Source organism: Bos grunniens, chromosome 8 (assembly GCF_055505025.1).
Source record: "Bos grunniens cultivar Pamir isolate PY7600 chromosome 8, Bosgru_T2T1.0, whole genome shotgun sequence".
Lineage (NCBI taxonomy): Eukaryota > Metazoa > Chordata > Mammalia > Artiodactyla > Bovidae > Bos > Bos grunniens.
In genome coordinates this window covers 99235572-99254116 of record NC_141172.1, presented here as the reverse complement: position 1 = coordinate 99254116, position 18545 = coordinate 99235572, and the positions used below count along the sequence as shown (strand labels likewise).

The following is an 18545-nucleotide window of genomic DNA, read 5'->3' as shown; positions in this document are numbered from 1 at the left end:
ACAAGTTCCAGGGAAAAGCGGAGCTGCTACCTTACAATGATGTTTATAGAGAGCCAGCAGTCACAACACTAAAGATTCACTATTTCTGTTCTCAGAACTGTTACTTTCTGATTTCTCTGCTTTCCTATTGAAGTTCATCAACTCAGATCCCCACACATATAGTAGGAAAGAGTGTAACTGTCAGAAGTAAACATCAGCAGAAATCTTGGCCAGAAGTAGCTAAAGGATGTGGTTAGACAAAATATAAAACTGGACAGTAATCCAGGTTACCCAAAAGAATTGAAAGGGAACCCAAACTGATATTTGTACATTAATGTTCATAGCAGCGCTATTCACAGTAGCCAAAAGGTAGAAACATCCCAAGTGTCCATCAAAAGGTGACTGGATAAACAAAACGTGGTACACACACACACACGAGTATTATTCAATCACAAAAGTTATGAATCTCCAATGCATGCATGCATGCTCAGTCGTGTCCGACTCTCTTTGACCCCATAGCCCGCCAGGCTCCTCTGTCCAGGGGATTTAATTCCAAAACATGCTACAGTACGGCAAAGTTGAAAACATTTTGCTATATAGAAGGAGCCAGGCAGAAAAGGACAATTACTCTTTGATTTTGTTTGGGATGATTAAAAAGGTTTGGAAAGATGGTGGTGATGGTTGCATAACATTGTGAATGTACTTAACACTACTGAGTTTTGCACTAACAGGTGGTTTAAATGATGAAATTTTATGTTATGTATATTTTACCACAATTTTTTTTTAATTAGATGGTAAGATCTCAGAAGCTGAAATTCTGTCTTAGCCATCTTTGCACCTCTAGCATCTAGCATATTCCAGGCTCAGAGGTGCAACTTCACAGACGTCTGCCAAATAGACCACATATACAGTAGAACGGTTTTAAAGTTGATGCTCTAGGAGTTTCTGAGGCACGCCGACCCAGGTCTCTGACATCTCAGGGTCCAAACCACATCAGAGCTATCATTCCAAGAATTCACAAAATGATCTCATTTGCAGAAATAAAATTTCATCCAGCTATATTTCTCCAAAAGCGTTATGTCCATAGAGATTCTATACAAATTCACAGAGATTTTATTTCTCATCCCACAGAGGTGAACACTGGCGTTATAGTCCAGGTCATTAACTGTAACATTGAAATGGCCCCAGACCCACATCTACTTGGCATAAGACAGAGGCAGCTCTTGATAAGATTTGAAAGTCACCTGTGCAAAAATGCACAGATTTGGAAGAGGTCTATTGGGTAATTTTCCCCACAACCCTAAACTAAAGCACAAGGACTGCATTTATTCAACACATATTTACTGAACACCTAATCTATGCTGCGCATGTGCTTAGTCGCTCAGTCGTGTCCGACTCTTTCGACCCCATAGACTGTACCCTGGCAAGCTCCCCTTCCACAGGATTCTCCAGGCAAGAACACTGGAGTGGGTTGCCACTTCCTTCTCCAGGGGATCCTTCCGACCCAGGAAACGAACCCAGGTCTCCTGCACTGCAGGCAGACTCTTTATTGACTGAGATGCTAAGTACTCACCACTCAAGGATGTGGTGTTTAGTGGATTTTCTCAATCTGTGACAATCAATCTAAACAGTTAGTTCATTTCTAAATCATTCCTGGCCAGAGGACATACTACGTTAAAAAAGTGTTCTGCTCACCAATTCCAATGTGTGTGTGTTTGAGCGGGGAGCAGAGGGTCCTTCCACTAGCACTCTCCCCTACCAACAAGCAATTCTAGGACACCAGCTAGACATCCTGCAGTTCAGTTCTGACATTATCTACCCGGAGAGAGCATCAGATCCTACATGTTAAGGGCTCAGTCCTACAAGACAGTCCCTGCTCCATTTCAAATGCCAACTGCAAGCCCAGACTATTATCTGTGCTTTTGACCAACCAGCTATGGATCAGAGATTCCACGACCCCCCACCCTTGTGCTCAATTAGCTTGCTAAGGCAGCTTAAAGAACCCAGGAATCTAACTACTCCCCAGATTACTGACTTGTTATAAAAGGATCTAACTCGGGAACAGGCGGATGGCAGAGATGCAAAGGAAAGGGCAAGGTGCTTCCATGCATCTCCAAGTGAATACTCCTCTGAATCTCCATGCGTTCACCAACCCAGAAACTCTCAGAACCCTGTCTTTGTGGTTTGTTATGGAAGTTCCATTACATACATGTGTTGTCTTGATTTGTCTGCCCCTTGTCTGTGTGTGTGTGTGCACACAATCAGTTGCTCAGTCATATCTGACTCTTGGTGACCCATGGACTGTAGCCTGCCAGGCTCCTCTGTCCATGGGATTGGACCAACAAGAATACTGGAGTGCATTGCCACTTCCTCCTCCAGGGGATCTTCCAGACCCAGGGACTGAACTGGTGTCTCCAGCATCTCCTGAATTGGCAGGAGCCACCTGGGAAGCCCTTGTCTGCCCCATGATTCCCCTTAAAGAAACACAACTTCTGCCACTACCTCCTTCCGCCTGTGGTCCAGAGGAGCTGACATCCCTTCGGCTCCAAGAGTGTGTGTGACCCAAGCCTGGCCAATCAGAACACTCTGTCTTCCCCCCACATCCTCCCTCTGGAGCCATGAGGGGTTAAGAGAACCAATCAGAGCCAAAGAGACTCCATCCTGAGACTGGTTGGGACTGAAAGGAATTGAGAAAATGGGATGAAAGGCTGGAGCTGCTGTCATCTTGATACCACAAGGAAAAGAGCCTGCCAAGAATAGAGCCAACACAGAGGAAAACACAGCTGAACAGGGATGGCAGGACACTGATGATGTCATCTGAAACCCTGGATTCTGCCCTGCCTGAAACCCATCCCTTTTGATCTCCTTCATAAGCCAGTTTGAGTTATGAAGTCCTTGGCTTCTAGCAGCATTTCACTTCCCTTAAAAAAAAAAAAAAAAAAATATCACACGGAATTCAATTTACATTTAACAAAAAACCCTAAACTGCAAAAGGCATGAACTTTTTTCATTTTTACTATATTACTTTTACTAATTACAGTACTTATTATAAATTTCAGTTATTTTTAATATATTGTACAATTCATTATGACATTCTAATCCATTCATTATAGCAGGAAGAAGCAACTAATTAGATATAGTGCAATTTTCCTATTTATAATTCTTTGAGGAAAGAATCAGGAAATGAGACCTTGCTTCTAATATCTCACTCAACCTTTAGCCTGGAAAGTGTCAGATACAGCTGTGTTATCTGTTACAAAATGGTTTGGCTCCATCTTCAGAAGTAAGAGTAAACTCAATACCAAAACACGCCAATAGAAATTCAAAATACAGAGAAAACTGAACTATTCTGTACCTTGTCTGCAACTGTATGCATTTGTCCAAACTCAACGATACAGCAAAAACAGAGAGATTTTACTGTGTGTAAATAAAAAGTGAATGAATCTTAAACAACATATATATTTTTATGTATCAACAACACAAAACTGTCCAGGATCCAAAAAACCACAAGGATCACACACATTACTTTAGAAATCAGCACACGTGAATCTGAAAGAGTTCTGAAAATGAAGTCATCTGTCTAGAATTAAGAGGATATTTTGAAGTCTCTATTAATCACGGACAATACCTGATCTTTGTGAACTTGTGTGTAACTCCATGCTTCCTCTCTTTACTTCACTCTCACTAGAGGCAGTATACAGATATTTCTCTCCACTTTTTGACTTAGACTAGGAGCAGCACACAAATATGGAAACTGTACCCCCAAGGCCTGCAGGGGACAGGATGCCTTGCCACAGTGGTTCTGAAAAGAAGCTCCTCTAATAGTTTTCAAACCCTAAGTTTTCAAACCGTAAAGTATATTCTTTCACTTGACCCCTATGTTGACCTACCTTGCCAACAGGTTCAAGGTCAGTGGCAAATAATTTGATCAGATTTGAAAGCCGGGCCTGTATAGCTTTCATGTATCCAAAGCTCATGAGCTGTATACTTAGCTTTCTGGCAATGCATCTGCAATTATTACTAACTAGTTTAGAACTAATTATAGCATTAAATCATCAGGTTAAAAGCCCAGAGAACGTTCCCACTTAAGCATGCCTCCCTGAGAAGAAAAGCGCTATATAAATGGAAAGTCCTAAGGTATTACAGTAATTACGAGAGAAAGAGAAATAATTCACAGCAAAGTTGGAACTTGACACCAAATAGCATTTTTGCAGCTGTTCTGATTTGGTTTTCTTAAAGTCGCCCAGAGAAACACACCTTCAGCTATTTAGAGCTTTCCAGTGTCTGAAACGTCAGAGATGTGCCTTTTTCTTTGTGGATGACTCCAGTGCCTGGAGTTCAGAAAGGTAATTTTCCTAAAGAATAACAGGAAATGTGCCTTTGTGAGTCTGAAGCCCTAACGGTGTAAGTTCCCTGGGCGGGCACCCAGCAGAATTCCACAGTCAAAGCAGGCAACCCAGGAGACCTACCTTAAAGAGAGAAAAGAACATCCAGGTGGCAATCATGACCTTGACTCTCCCTCAGTTACGACCTGATCTTGGGAACCAGCTGCTTCTAAAGCTTCACCTCCGGTTTCCCTGTCCTCAGTCGGACGTCCGACGTTAAGGACACAGCCCTCTGCAAGGTCACAGCATTTCAGATGAAGCAGCACGGAGCTGGCAACCTGTGTGTACACGTACCTGGTAGACACTGCCCCAGAAGAAGCCTACACACTGCAACGTGAACCGGCCCGACTTCTCCGGTTCAAAGGTACCATTTGGAACCGTGTTAGAGCCTTCAAGGGCAAATGAAACAGGAGTGTATTTACTTGTAAACAGCTACTAATTATCGGATTACACTTTATCAGATCAATTATGATTTGACAAATTCGAGCTGGGAGTTGCATTCAAAGGCAATGGGGTAACAGAGCCCTGGAGAGGCAGGGGATAGTTCCACTGTTTTGTTTCGGTTTTTTAAATTCTGATGACTTATTTTATAATACAGACACCAGAAAGTGACCTTTAAGACGGTTTCCCTCCTGCAAAGCCACTGGCTCTGCACAGTAAGAGTCGTCACTGGACACTTGTTTACAGTAAAGACAAGTAACTATTAATTCAGACAAAGGAACCTTCACAAAGAGAGGAAGAAAACCCGTTTAGCAAAGTGGCAGGCACAAAAAGAAACGAGCCCTTCATGAAAAGTGAGACAAAATGAAGTCAAGACACAGATGCTCTTGTTAATGGGACAGGAATATAACTCTTGCCAACTAAGACACGAGAGTCAAAAATCCTACATTTTAATCGGCTATACCCCAATACAAAATGCTTTTGGTATTAAAAAAATAATAAAATAAAAATTTCAAAAATCCTACTTTTATTGAGAACTACTATTAAGGAGGATTAAAAATAAACAACAAACAAAAATATACCGTCATCCGGTTTTTAAGAGATTTGGGAGAACAACATGGGAAGTTATATTCTCGGCCTCAGTCAGAATGGCTAACTCCCTGCTTCTAAGGCCAAGGGGTAGCCCCTCACCGACTGGCCACCAGAGTCAACCAGCACTTCTCACTGAGTCAGGACTTGCTATATTCTTGCCCTATTTTTTTTTTAATTGCAGGATAATTTCTTTACAGTGTTGTGTTGGTTTCTGCCATACAACAATATGAATCAGCCAGAAGCAGACATATGTCCCCTCCCTCTTGAACCTCCTCCCCACCCCTTCAGGTTGTCAGAGCACCAGGTTAAGCTCCCTGTGTTAAACACCAATTTTCCACTAGCTATCTAGTTTACCTACGGTAAAATATCTGTTTCAGTGCTATTCTCTCAATTTATCCCAGCCTCTCCTTCCTGAGCTGTGTCCACAAGTCTGTGCTCTATGTCTGGTCTCTGTACCTGCCCTGCAAATAGGTTCATCAGGATCATCTTTCCAGATTCCATATATATGTGTTAATACACAACATTTGTTTTTCTCTTTCTGACTTACTTCACTTTGTATAAGAGGCTCTAGTTTCACCCACCTCAATAAACTAACTCAAATGTGTTCCCTTTTATGCCCGAGTAACATTCCATTGTATACATGTACCACAACCTCTGTATCCATTCACCTGTCAATACCTTGCCCTATTCTGCAATAGGTCTTTTCTCAAGCAGTTTTACCTGCTTTATAACATCTCTAAGATCATTTTCATTCTCCTTTAAAAATTCTATCGGACAAATCCTGTCTTGACTTCAGCTCCAATTTCAACAAGTGAAATTAAAAGAGGCAGTTCTTTGAAACAGATACATGTGCTCTTCTGCCAGTAATCTCTTTTCCCTTTCTCCTCAGACATCACAGGTTCACTGATTTGAGGGGCTTGTTTGAATAATGTTCTATCAACACATTTAAGCTGGCTGGGGGGAGGGGAAGACTCAGAGATGGGCTAGTTCAATGCCATACCCAACCCATGGTGGTCCTACTCCAGGATCTCAATTCTTCTTCCTTCTAAGACTAACAGTCCCTTTCCCCTGAATGTTCTTGCTCTAGCTCAGCTCTGCCCAATAAAATGTTTCTGCAATGACGAAAAAGCTCTATATCCGCTCTGTCCAATATGGTAGCCACTAGCCATATTCTGGCTATTGACTATTGAAATGTGGCCAGTGTGACTGAGGAACTGACCTTTTAATGTCATTTAACTAATTTAAATACAAATTTGAATAGCTACATGTGGTCAGTGGCAATCAGATAAGACTGCGCAGCTATAGCTCTTCACTTGAGCAACCTCAGCCCAAAGGCTGGGGTGGCCTCCCCTGATCACCCCACACTCCCTTTTCTTCTCTTCTCAGCACTTATTAACACCTGAAATGATTCTGCCTGTTTGCTTTGTATTGTTTGCGTCCCTCCTTAGAATGCAAGGTCCCTGACGGCAGAAACCTTGCCTCTCTGATTCTCTGCTGCCTCCCAGAACAGTGCCTGGCATAGGGCGCACACTTTGTAAACATGTGCTGAGTCAATCAATGAATGAATCAATGCACTGGCCCAGGTGCTTCCTTCCTTGAGGGAATGGAAAAAGAAGGAAGTCTACCTACCTTGGTGAGTGAATTGTGAATTGCTTTATCAGAACTTTGACCTATGGGACCATGTTACACAGATCATCCAGAGCAGCCAGCTGTGCATTCAAACGATAAGGAGGTAAAGGAGCCTCCAACCAGGATCACAAGGTTGGAGACTTGGAGGCCACAGCCTAGGGATCCTTCAAGAACAGACAGGAAGCTCCTCCCATGGAGGAGAAGAGCCACCTCTGACGAAATGGCTGCAACCCTGAAGACTCCAACCATTAGTGCCAGTCCTTGTGGGAATGAGCTGTGTCAGCTACTGAGCATAGGGTGCTGATCAAGACAGACAGGATCCCCCATCCTGTGGGTGCTCACCTCCTCTGGAAGAGAAGGACACATCAGCAATACTAAGATGATGCATTACCTCTGAGACTCCGTGAGGGGGGCTTGGATGAAAGCACAAAAGGAAAGGAGATACTTCACTCAGTCTAGGGTAGTCAGGGAAGGCTTCCTGGAAGAAGATTTGATTAATCTAAATCTTGAGGGGGATAGAGTTAGGGGTGCCAGAGTGGTATGGGTTAGGGGTTAGATGTAACAGGTTGCTGGGGAATGGCTATTCCAGGCAGGAAGAATAGCAAGAGCCAAGATACTTAGGTGTGCAATGGCAAACTATTGATACAGAACTGTAAACACTCTGGTTTTCCTGGTGTGTAAAGGGTAACAAGAAATAAGACTAGAGAAATGGGTGGAGGATGACATCACAGATCATACAGGCCTTGAATGCCCAGGATTGGGTTTTATTCTTAGGGCAATGGGCAAGAGACTTTAAGGAGAAGGATGAAATGACTATCTGCTCTCTAATGATCTTCATGATCCTAGAGATGTATTGGTAGTGAAGGAACTGGAAAGGAGTGTGACACTTGAGACATATACACTATGCAGAACAGGGTATGGAAAATACTGCCAGCGTGTCCAGAAGCCTGATACTGTCAAGTGGGCCAAGAGACAGGCTGCCGAGACAGGCTGATGCAGTCAAAGCCTTCGGACTGACTTTACAGCCTAATGCATGTGCATGCAGACACAAACGTGGGGGTCACGGGCCTACAGTGATAATCTGCCCAGCACGAAACACCATCTTGGAAGGTCAAGAAATGGCCAAGTTACTCTCCGCAGCTTTGCAAGGGACTGTCTCTAAGTGGGACTGGTTGCTTCAGATGCAAATTCATCTACTTAGATAGACAGATCTACTTATTGAGAGCTGACTGTGTGCTACATGCTCTTCCAAACACAATCTCCTTCAATAGTCACAATAAAAAATGCACGCACCTCTTAACAAGACTAAAGATCCTTTATACTGAACTAACAAGACTAAAGATCCTTTATGCTACCCACACAGCTACATTGTGATTGTTTTCCTTTTTGCTATTTTTAAATATTTTTAATCTTCATTAGATAAAAAGGCACAGAGCAGGCACATGGTTTTTAAAAATCAAATGGCAATAGAAGGGTTAAACTGTTCAAAAAGCTGATTCACTGCCTCCTTAGTCTTGTATGACTGTCAACTCTTTAGAGCTATTTCTTATGTTATTTGCCAAATTTTTCTATGTTTATCTTATGTTGCTGTTTTATATTTAAATTTATTTTCAATTGGAGGATAATTGCTTGACAATATTGTGTTGGTCTCTGCTATACATCAGCCATAGGTATACATATGCCAGCTCCGTCTTGAACTTCCCTCCCATCTCCCACCCCTTAGGTTGCTTATTTATCAGTTTTAAACATTATCTGTGGACTTCCCTCGCACTTGTTCTCCCGATATTTTTATTTACTTCACAAATTTTGGTTAATTCTTCCTCAGTCTTCACATTACTAGAGTCATGTGAAATGTGAAACTCTTCCCACAATTAAGAAGTTCTGTAAAGCCTCCCAATAGCATCTGCTAAACAGCTGAGTGGATCAGGAAATGTATCCACTTCACTGTGTTCCACAGCCCCTCAACCTCCTGCTCCTCTCTTGCCTGGTTGATGGCTAGACTTCACTTTGCAGGACCCCTGGTTTTCTGTACGCTGCCCGCTTTTTTAATTTGCTCCCTTGTTTTACTGGAGCATATCCTCCCATACCTTTCTCCATACTCACTATAATTTTAGTCACTATTTTCTTACAGTTATATAAGCACATGATTTAAAGTGCCTAATAGTTCTATTTGGAGAAGGAAATGGCAACCCACTCCAGTGTTCTTGCCTGGAGAATTCCAGGGACGGGGGAGCCTGGTGGGCTGCCGTCTATGGGGTCGCAGAGAGTCGGACACAACTGAAGCGACTTAGCAGCAGCATAGTCCTATGGAATTTACTCAATGCCTTAACTCCATCCCTCCACTTCCCTCTAATTCTTCCTCCCAAGAAGTAAACGTTTAACTTCTTTTAGATAATTTTCAGTAACAATTTTAGATGGCTTCTTTGTAGTTTCTCAGTTATTGACTTCCCGATATGGAAAATAAGGCTCTATGTCCCCACCACACAACTGTACCTTTCCCATGTCCCTGCTTTCCCAGTATGTGCTCAGTTGATCAGTCGCATCTGACTCTTTGCGACCTCATGGACCACAGCCTGCCAGGCTCCTCTGTCTATGGGATTTTACAGGTGGGAATACGGGAGTGGGTTGCTATTCCCTTTTCCAGGGGATCTTCCCGAGACCCAGGGGTCAAACCCATGTCTCCTGCGTCTCCTGCATTGGCAGGTGGATTCTTTACCATCTAAGCCATCAGGGAACCCCATCCTTTTCCAGCATAATTATACTGAAAATTTTGAAGATAATATTATTATAGTTATATAACACTACTTTCAGGTGAGCCATGTGGTAAAGTATGATGACTTTTCTGAATATCTTACTGTTTTCTCTAAAATTGATAATAATCCTTTGCCCCCTTTACTTAGTATTTTATATATTTCTCAGTAGTTCAAGCCCCAAATTTTAACCATATCTTTATCAGATATTCTATTAATTCCACCTTGGGAAAGAAATCACTTCCTGAGTCTGCTGACACATTTTGGGACCAGAGCTGTGAGTTCCCACAGACAGCTTCTAGAAACTTCCTTTGCCTCTTTCATGCCGGATCTCCTATTTCCTGCTTCACTTGTAGTTTTCTCTCCTGGTTTACTCTTTTATTTCAGTGAACCACCTCCCTCCAGCTGGTTCCTGAAAAACTTGTATGTCTGACAATGTCATTATTCTACCCTCACACTTGCTTCAGAGTTTGGCTGGATAGAAAGTTCTAGCTTTTATTTTCCTCCAGACTATTGAAGGCAGTGCTCCATAGCCTTCTAACTGCCAGCACTGCTGTTGAGATGTGAAGACCCATCCCTGATCTTTGCATGTGATCAACTTTTTTTTTTTAACCCCTGGAAGACTATAAGATCTTCTCTTTGCCACCAATGAATTCTTAAATAAAACTCTGGAGGACAGAAAGCAGACACATAAGTAATAAAAAAACAAAAACACAAAACTTTGCAGACCTGACAGGATCCTAAGCTGTCACTGGGGAAGGCTGAGAGCCAAACAAGTCATATGAAAGACTGCAACAGATTCAGGAATGTTTAGACCGTCTCACAACAGACCAGTCCTCCTATTTTAACTATACATCTCCTTCACCTTGGTGCCCAAAACTGTATTCCTATCATCTCCTTCCCTGTTGTCCTCATGCTTGTGGATTTATGCCTTCACAAAAATTGCCTTAAGTGAAAGAACAAATACAAAAGGACAAATACCAGTGATTGCAGTTACACGAGGGACTCGGAGGAGTCAAACTCATTGGAGACAGAAAGGAGCTGATGGTTGCCAGGGGCTGGAGGGAGAGAGGGATGGGGAATCTGAATATAATGGATACAGAGCTTCAGTTTGAAAAAATGAGAAAGTTCTAGAAAAGGATAGTAGTGATGCTTGTATAACAAGGAGAATGTATTTACTACTGAACTGTACACTTCAAAATGGTTAAAATAGGAAATTTGATGTTACACATGTTTTACTACAATAAAGTAAAAATACAGTGATACCTCCCTCTGAAAGGTTTTGTTTGGTTGGGAGCAAAGGGAGATGAATGAGTTCAATCCCCTCTTGTTATGCAGAAGTCTTTTGCAGATAAGATTTTTTTTTTTTTTTAACAATTCCATTCTTTAGAGCAGATTAGTAGTTTCAAACCTTAGGATAATAAGAATTATTGTAAGGGCTACAGACACAAAACCTTGTGTTTCTTCTATAGATTGTACTTCATGGGTGATTCCAGGGGTGACCTTTATTTACCACACAATGCTTCTCCCTTTAGAGTCTGACCCTCCCATTTTAAGATATTACCTTTGGCCGTATTAACAAAAGTGTAAAACGAAGAGCCAGAGAAGTGATGTTCTAGAGTAGGACCAGGTTCCTTTCTTGATTCCATACATTAAGGTTAAGGTTGGTGGCAAAGGGCTTTAGCTACCAAATGAAATGCAGATGGAAGAAGGGGGCCATGATGGAGAAGGCTGGGTGGGCTGGAGGCAGTGCGAGCATGAAAACGTTCCTTCAGATCTCTCTAATATCCGAACTGCACAGACTCGGTGAGACTCCCAACACTGAGGAAGCACAAGAAGAGAAGCCAACGTGAGGTTCCAGTTCATACAGGGGAGGATTTTCTGTCACCTGGGCACTGTCCAAATAAAGCCTGGATGACCACTGGAAAGTCAGGCTCTAGTTGTTGGCAGAAAGACCACTTGGGAAGGGGATGCTGGGACTGGACTAGCTGACCTTTAAGAGCCCTTTCAGTCCTGGGATTGTGTGTGAAAAGGTTCATGTCCACAGACCATAAGCCCAAACTGTAAACAGATGCTGTGCCCCGCCAAGCCAGGTAGTAAATGTGGTGTGCTCTATTTTAAGAACATAATCCACTAAGAAAAACAGGTTCCTAAGAAAAGGAATATATGATTACAGGCAACATACAAGCCGCAATTCTAGTCCACCCTCGCCTTTCCAAAGTTTCTCTTTTTAACAATGTGATCCTCCAAATGCAAATGACAGTAATTCTCGATGAAATGCTCTCATGCAAGTAATCAATGTTTCCCCTGAAAAAAATATCATTGGCTTCATTACTTTCCATCAAGGGGAAAACCTTCAACCTAAGCTAGCATGGCTGATTTTCCAAAACAGATATCTTCTAGAAGGCTTTGGAAAAGTAAGTAAATAGAGTATCGCAAGAATCACCTTTTCTTGTTTATTAAAAGGTACACAGTCCTTCTGCAACACTCCCAAAGCACTTTCTGCATGTTACCAGGTTGAAGCAGTATTTCTTTCTACTTACTGCATTCACTTTATTTTTCAGTTATTTTTTAAATTTTAGTCCCTTTTAAAAACTGAAGTATAATTGAGTTACAGTGCTGTATATGAAGAACACCCTGGCAGTTCAGTGGTTAGGTCTCTGCACTTTTACGGCAAAGTTATGTTAATTTCAGGTGTACAGCACAGTGATTCAGGTATATAAATAAATATAAAAGCTTTCAGATTCTTTTCCCTTATAAGTTGTAGAATATTGAGTATAATTCCTTGTGCTATACAGCAGGTTGCATTCACTTTTTTTCAATGTACCTTCCATTTCATCTCTGGAAAGAAACAAAATAACACAACCACAGACTCTTAAACTGTCTGTTTACTGGTTTCCTGAGCTCAAAATACTTTCAATATTCAGCCTGTGCGAGTCTTTCTAAGTTACCAGCAAGCACAGCTTTTGCAGACAGAGGGATCAGAAAAATGACTGGGGAAGACAGTGCTCTAAATACACACTTCCCACGTCCAATCGTAACCACTATGTTGCCAAGTAGACAGGCTATACTGTACTCCGATCTCTTATTCTAGCTGACATCACATCTCTATGATTTTGATTATCTAAAACTGTCAATCTTCTTGGCAACTTCTATAGAATCTTTTCTTAATGGTATAAAATGTAAAAATGAAAAACTGATGGATTATATGACTTTCCCACCCTCCAATTGTTTTTTTCTTTTCTAAAAACAGAAGCCACTGAAGACCTTGCCTGCCAGTATGCCAGTGACTACCACTGGTCTCCCTTCTGGGACGCAGCAGGTTAAAACTAGTGATGAATTACGTGTTTCTATCCCCAGGGCAGCCTAGCACAGTGCCTCGCATATGGTAGCTGTCAGAATGTTAGGTTCATGAAACTGAATGACGAAGAGAGGGAGACGAAAGGTATTTTTTGAGACAGGGAACCTCAAGCTCCCAATACAAGTTGCCATCTATCTCTCCCCGTAGGCAACAAGAACAGAGAGACATGCACAGAGCGGTGCTGTGCTTCCCCCTAAAACGGAGCAGGACGATGCTGTCCATCCAACGGCCGGATCACAATGATTCTATCCACGTCTTTTCCATATGATTCCTCGTGGGAAAACCAAAAGTGATAATTAACCTAACATCTCAGTGTGAAGATTAAAATAAGCTACACAGAGGCATTTCCTGGCAGTCTAGTGGTTAAGACTTTAAGCCTCCACTGCAGGGGGCACAGGTTTTAGCCCCAGTAAGGGAACTAAGACCCCACAAGTAGCATGGCCAAAAATAAAATTTTTAAAAGCTACATGTTTTCACTCCCTGCTGTACAACAGGAAGGTATTATTCGCTGCCTTTCAGATGAAATGCTGACCGCAGCCAGGAGATTCTGTGAGACTTCCATCAAATTCTACAAACGGGAAATAATAAATCTTGGCAGGCTGATACAGAATAATCATTGAAGGCAACAAAGCACTGATTTTAAAAGCAAACCTCTTTATTCAGCCATGGTTGGACTGCCCAGGGAAATATTTCAAATTAAGTACGCAAATTTCCTTAAACAAGTTGTCATATGGGGTTGCTTTCATGGATCAAATACAAATAAATGTACTGGCCTGAGGGTCAAGAGGCTGCCACTACCATTTTCCACACCACAAGAAATATTCTTGGAGCAAACCCCATGTGTATCCACAAGCTGGTTCTTATCTCTGTCGCAGAGTAGTTGTTTACTTTTGAAAGAACAAATGTGTCTTCAGCCCTTACTTTTTAAATTACTTGAGTCAACAATAGTGTAAGAGTACAAATGAGATAGCCTTCTAATTAAAACAAAAACAGTCTAAATCCCCAAGGAAAGTTTTTATTAAAACTCACCGTCACTGCAAGAGAATGAAAATCAAACAGCCAACTGATACCTAATACTATGAATATCTAAAAAAATTTTTTGCATAAATTTGCAAATAAGAATTCTTTTCCCAATCTGTTTTTTATGTCATTTCAGAATGACATGCTGCAAAAACAAAATTAAAAAATCACAGATGCTAAATATATCATGATCTTTTTAAAAAATATAGGCATATACAACTTTAGAAAAATTCTCCATAGGAAAATATGGACTGATAGAAGAAATTCTCATTGTATTTGCCAAGCAGTGGTGGCTCTAGTGGTAAAGATCTCACCAGCCAATGAAGGAGACATAAGAGACTCAGGTTCCATCCCTGGCCCCTGAGGAGGGCATGGCAACCCACTCCAGGATTCTTCCTTGGAGAATCCCATGGACAGAGGAGCCTGGTGGGCTGTAGTCCATGGGGTCTCAAAAAATCAGACAAAACTGAAGCAACTTAGCACATTTGCACACATGCACTCATGTACCTACTAAGTGCCAGGCCTAAGCCACTGGTGCCTTTCTCAAGATGTCCGAGGATTCAAAAAAGATTCGTACGTGGCCCACATAATGAAATCCCCTTCCCCCACCACCATATCCAGAAGTATACTGTTTAAATCAGAGGTTGATTAAGAAAAAACAGCCCGTGCAGGAACCAAATCTGGCTGCCAGGGGTTCTTGTAAATGCCATTTTACTGGAACAAAGCCACACCCTTTTATTTACATATTGGCTGTGGCAGTTTTCAAGTTCTAAAGGCAGAACAGAGGTCTGTAATTGCAACATGGACCGCATGGCCAGCAAAGCCTAAAATATTTACTGCCTGCTCTTTAGAGAAACGTTTGCTGGTGCCTGGTCTATATCAAGATGTATCCTGGGTTGATTGAACATTTGCCCACACACGTTTGGACTTTCGGGTATAGGTATGAAACAGGCAGCGGATCTCAGGAACAAGAGCCCTGACCTGTGAGTCAGAGAACAGAGATGTCCTCCCAGCCTCGCACACACAGCCTTGGCAACTCACAGCTCAGTTTCTGAGCCTGGGATTTCCCATCTAGATCTAAGGGAAGAACTAATGCCTGCCTTACCCACCTCCCAAGATGCGAAAGTGATTTTACCACTGTATAGCACAGCCACAAGGTGAATGTAAGGTTATAAGAAACATAAAAGTGAACACTGAATTCGGGCTTAGAATGAGCCCCACTAGGAGTTTTCTATGTGTTATTTCATCTAGTCCTCACAACTACCGTATTAGATGGGTACCACTCTGATTCCCCTTTTACAGACAAAGGAATCAAGGCTCAGAGAGGTTAAGGGATTGCCCATTGTCACACAGCAAGTGGTAAGCTAAGACTTATGGTAAGTAAATGGTAAGTCAAGAGTCAGACTCCAGAGTTTATGTTGTTAATTACCAAGAGCACTGTTTCTCAAAACTCTGACTGAGGGCTCGCACCAAATCTATCCACTTCATAGAACAAAGGTCTACTAGCATCATTTCTGAGACAAGTGCCATCATACCGTCTGTATGACTGCCTTGAAAGTGCAAGTGAAAGTCGCTCAGTCGTGTCCGACTCGTTGCGACCCCATGCACCAGTCCATGGAATTCTCCAGGCCAGAATACTGGAGTGGGTAGCCTTTCCCTTCTCCAGAGGATCTTCCCAACCCAGGGATCAGACCCAGATCTCCCACACTGCAGGTGGATTCTTCACCTTACTCATGTGCTAAATGTTAAGAATTGTCCATACAATAAACATTCAAGCTTTATACAGGCAGTGAAAGGGAGACCCAACAAAGATACAGGTATCTTACCTCAATAGAAGCCAGGATCAGTTTCAAATGAACAAGCAACCCAGAACAACTGGTTTGCCTGCACACTCAGAAGCAGCTTTGGTGACCCTGCTTTCTCTATACTTCTAAACATGTGCGCATAATTTAGGACCTTGCATTTTTATGTAACACAGCCCATCTAACAGAAATGTAAGAGAAAACTTAAAAAAATTAACAACATAAAATATATTCCATAGGTACCGATGTGGTTTTTTATTGCCCTTTTCACTCTTCTGAAAAGCAATTTGGAAACACGTTTTCATACCCAAGCCAATTTACCCAGCATTTTCTTTTCTTTTTTTAAAAAAAGAAACCAAGCAGTTTTTTTTTTTTTTCTTATTAGAGGGTAGTTTACCCAGTATTTTCATTTCCAGGATTTCATTAGACAAAAATAATGAGGACTGCTTACAAAAGCTTTAAGTATAAGGCTGTTCACTGCAATATTATTTATAAAGGCAAACATCTGGAAGCCACCAAACCACCCAACATAAACCATTATCTAAATAACTTTCAACAGAATGTTTTGTAGCTACTGTGACCATGTGTAGGGGACACTGCCTGCACTCTTCACAAATGTCAATGTCAAGAGAAGGGCTGAAAAACTTTTCTTGATGAAAAGAGGCTAAGGCGACACGACCTCTAAATGACCCTGAATTGGGTCCTGGTTTTGAGGTTAAAAGAATATTGCTATAAAGGGCATTTTGGAGAAAAATTGACAATATATAAAAATGGAGTTTATATATTAGTGCTGTATCAATATCAAATTTCCTGAATTTTCATACTTTATTTTGATTTAATAAAATAGCATGAGGTCTTCAACTTATTTTTAAATGGCTCAGAAAAAGGAGCATTAAAACTAATATCTAAATATGTATAAAAAAATAGTCACTCAGTCATGTCTAACTCTTTGCGACCCCATGAACTATAGACACCAGGTTCATCTGTCCATGGAATTCTTTAGGCAAGAATACTGGAGTGGATTGCCATTTCCTTCTCCAAGGGATCTTCCCAACCCAGGGATCAAACCTGGATCTCCCCCATAGAGGGGCAGATTCTTTACTATCTGAGCCACAAACTCCCAAATATATATAATAATACATTATATATGTAAATTCACATATACATGAATATGAAGACAAAGTAACTATGAAAAAGTTGGCTTAAAGCTCAACATTCAGAAAACTAAAATCATGGCATCTGGTCCTATTACTTCATGGGAAATAGATGGGGAAATAGTCAGACTTTATTTTTGGGGGGCTCCAAAATCACTACAGATGGTGACTGCAGCCATGAAATTAAAAGACGCTTACTCCTTGGAAGCAAAGTTATGACCAACCTAGATAGCATATTGAAAAGCAGAGACATTACTTTGCCAACAAAGGTCCGTCTAGTCAAGGCTATGGTTTTTCCAGTGGTCATGTATGGATGTGAGAGTTGGACTGTGAAGAAAGCTGAGCGCCAAAGAATTGATGCTTTTGAACTGTGGTGTTGGAGAAGACTCTTGAGAGTCCCTTGGACTGCAAGGAGATCCAACCAGTCCATTCTAAAGGAGATCAGTCCTGGGTGTTCATTGGAAGGACTGATACTAAAGCTGAAACTCCAATACTTTGGCCACCTCATGTGAAGAATTGACTCATTGGAAAAGACCCTGATGCTGGGAGGGATTGGGAACAGGAGGAAAAGGGGACAACAGAGGATGAGATGGCTGGATGGCATCATCGAGTCGATGGACATGAGTCTGGGTGAACTCCGGGAGTTGGTGATGGACATGGAGGCCTGGCGTGCTGCAATTCATGGGGTCTCGAGGAGTTGGACACAACTGAGCAACTGAACTGAACTGAACTATGAGAAATGTTAACAATTGGTGAGAGAAACATGAAAACTCTTTATATTAGTCTTGCAGCTCTTTTCTAAGCTGAAAGTTATTTTAAAATGAAAAACTTTAAAAATGTCTGACAAACCTCTGAGGTTTGACAGAAAACAACAAAATTCTGTAAAGCAATTATCCTTCAATTAAAAAATAAATTTTTAAATGAAATTTTGTTAATGAGAAATTGCTTATGCTAAAATGAATAAAAACATTAGGATATAAAACTAGTGTTTTATATTTTTGAATTTAATATTTTTTGGTATTAAATGTTTTGGTATTTAATATTTTTTTAATTTGTAGTAAAAACTATATATTCAGGAAGACATCTCAAGAATGGGTACAGTTTAAAAATATGTATATTAGAAATAAATAAGCCTAAATATTACCAGTGGCCTGTGGTTTCTAAGTGGTGATATTCTATTTGGACTTTATTTTCTTCTTATTGTTTTATACTTCTTGTGTATCTACAGTTTTTACAGTAGTATTTTGTTAATCAGGAGAACAAGTATTATAGATAAATTATAAGCTTATATGAATTACACACACATCTAATTTAGTCTTTGAACACTTCTACATACAGGCTTAATACTTCATGTCAGAGGAATCTGAAGATAAGACCTCTAAGCCTTAAACAGATTAAATACTGTTTACAGCAGCAATTTCACACTAGTAAAT

General features: G+C 41.1%; 1 protein-coding gene across 13 annotated transcripts in view; it reads right to left on the bottom strand.

The window, feature by feature from the left end:
• The window catches only part of PALM2AKAP2 (PALM2 and AKAP2 fusion), a 522805-nt gene that overhangs the window by 73647 nt on the left and 430613 nt on the right, over nt 1–18545 (bottom strand). Inside the window, exon 1 of one of the 13 annotated variants that reach the window (XM_086315915.1) lies at nt 4449–4563. The exons of the other annotated variants lie outside the window; for them this stretch is intronic. Within the exon in view, the coding sequence (XP_086172041.1) occupies nt 4449–4484 (36 nt within the window). The 5' untranslated portion in view covers nt 4485–4563. Of the gene's footprint in view, nt 1–4448; nt 4564–18545 lie in introns of those variants that run through there. 13 annotated transcript variants of the gene reach the window in all.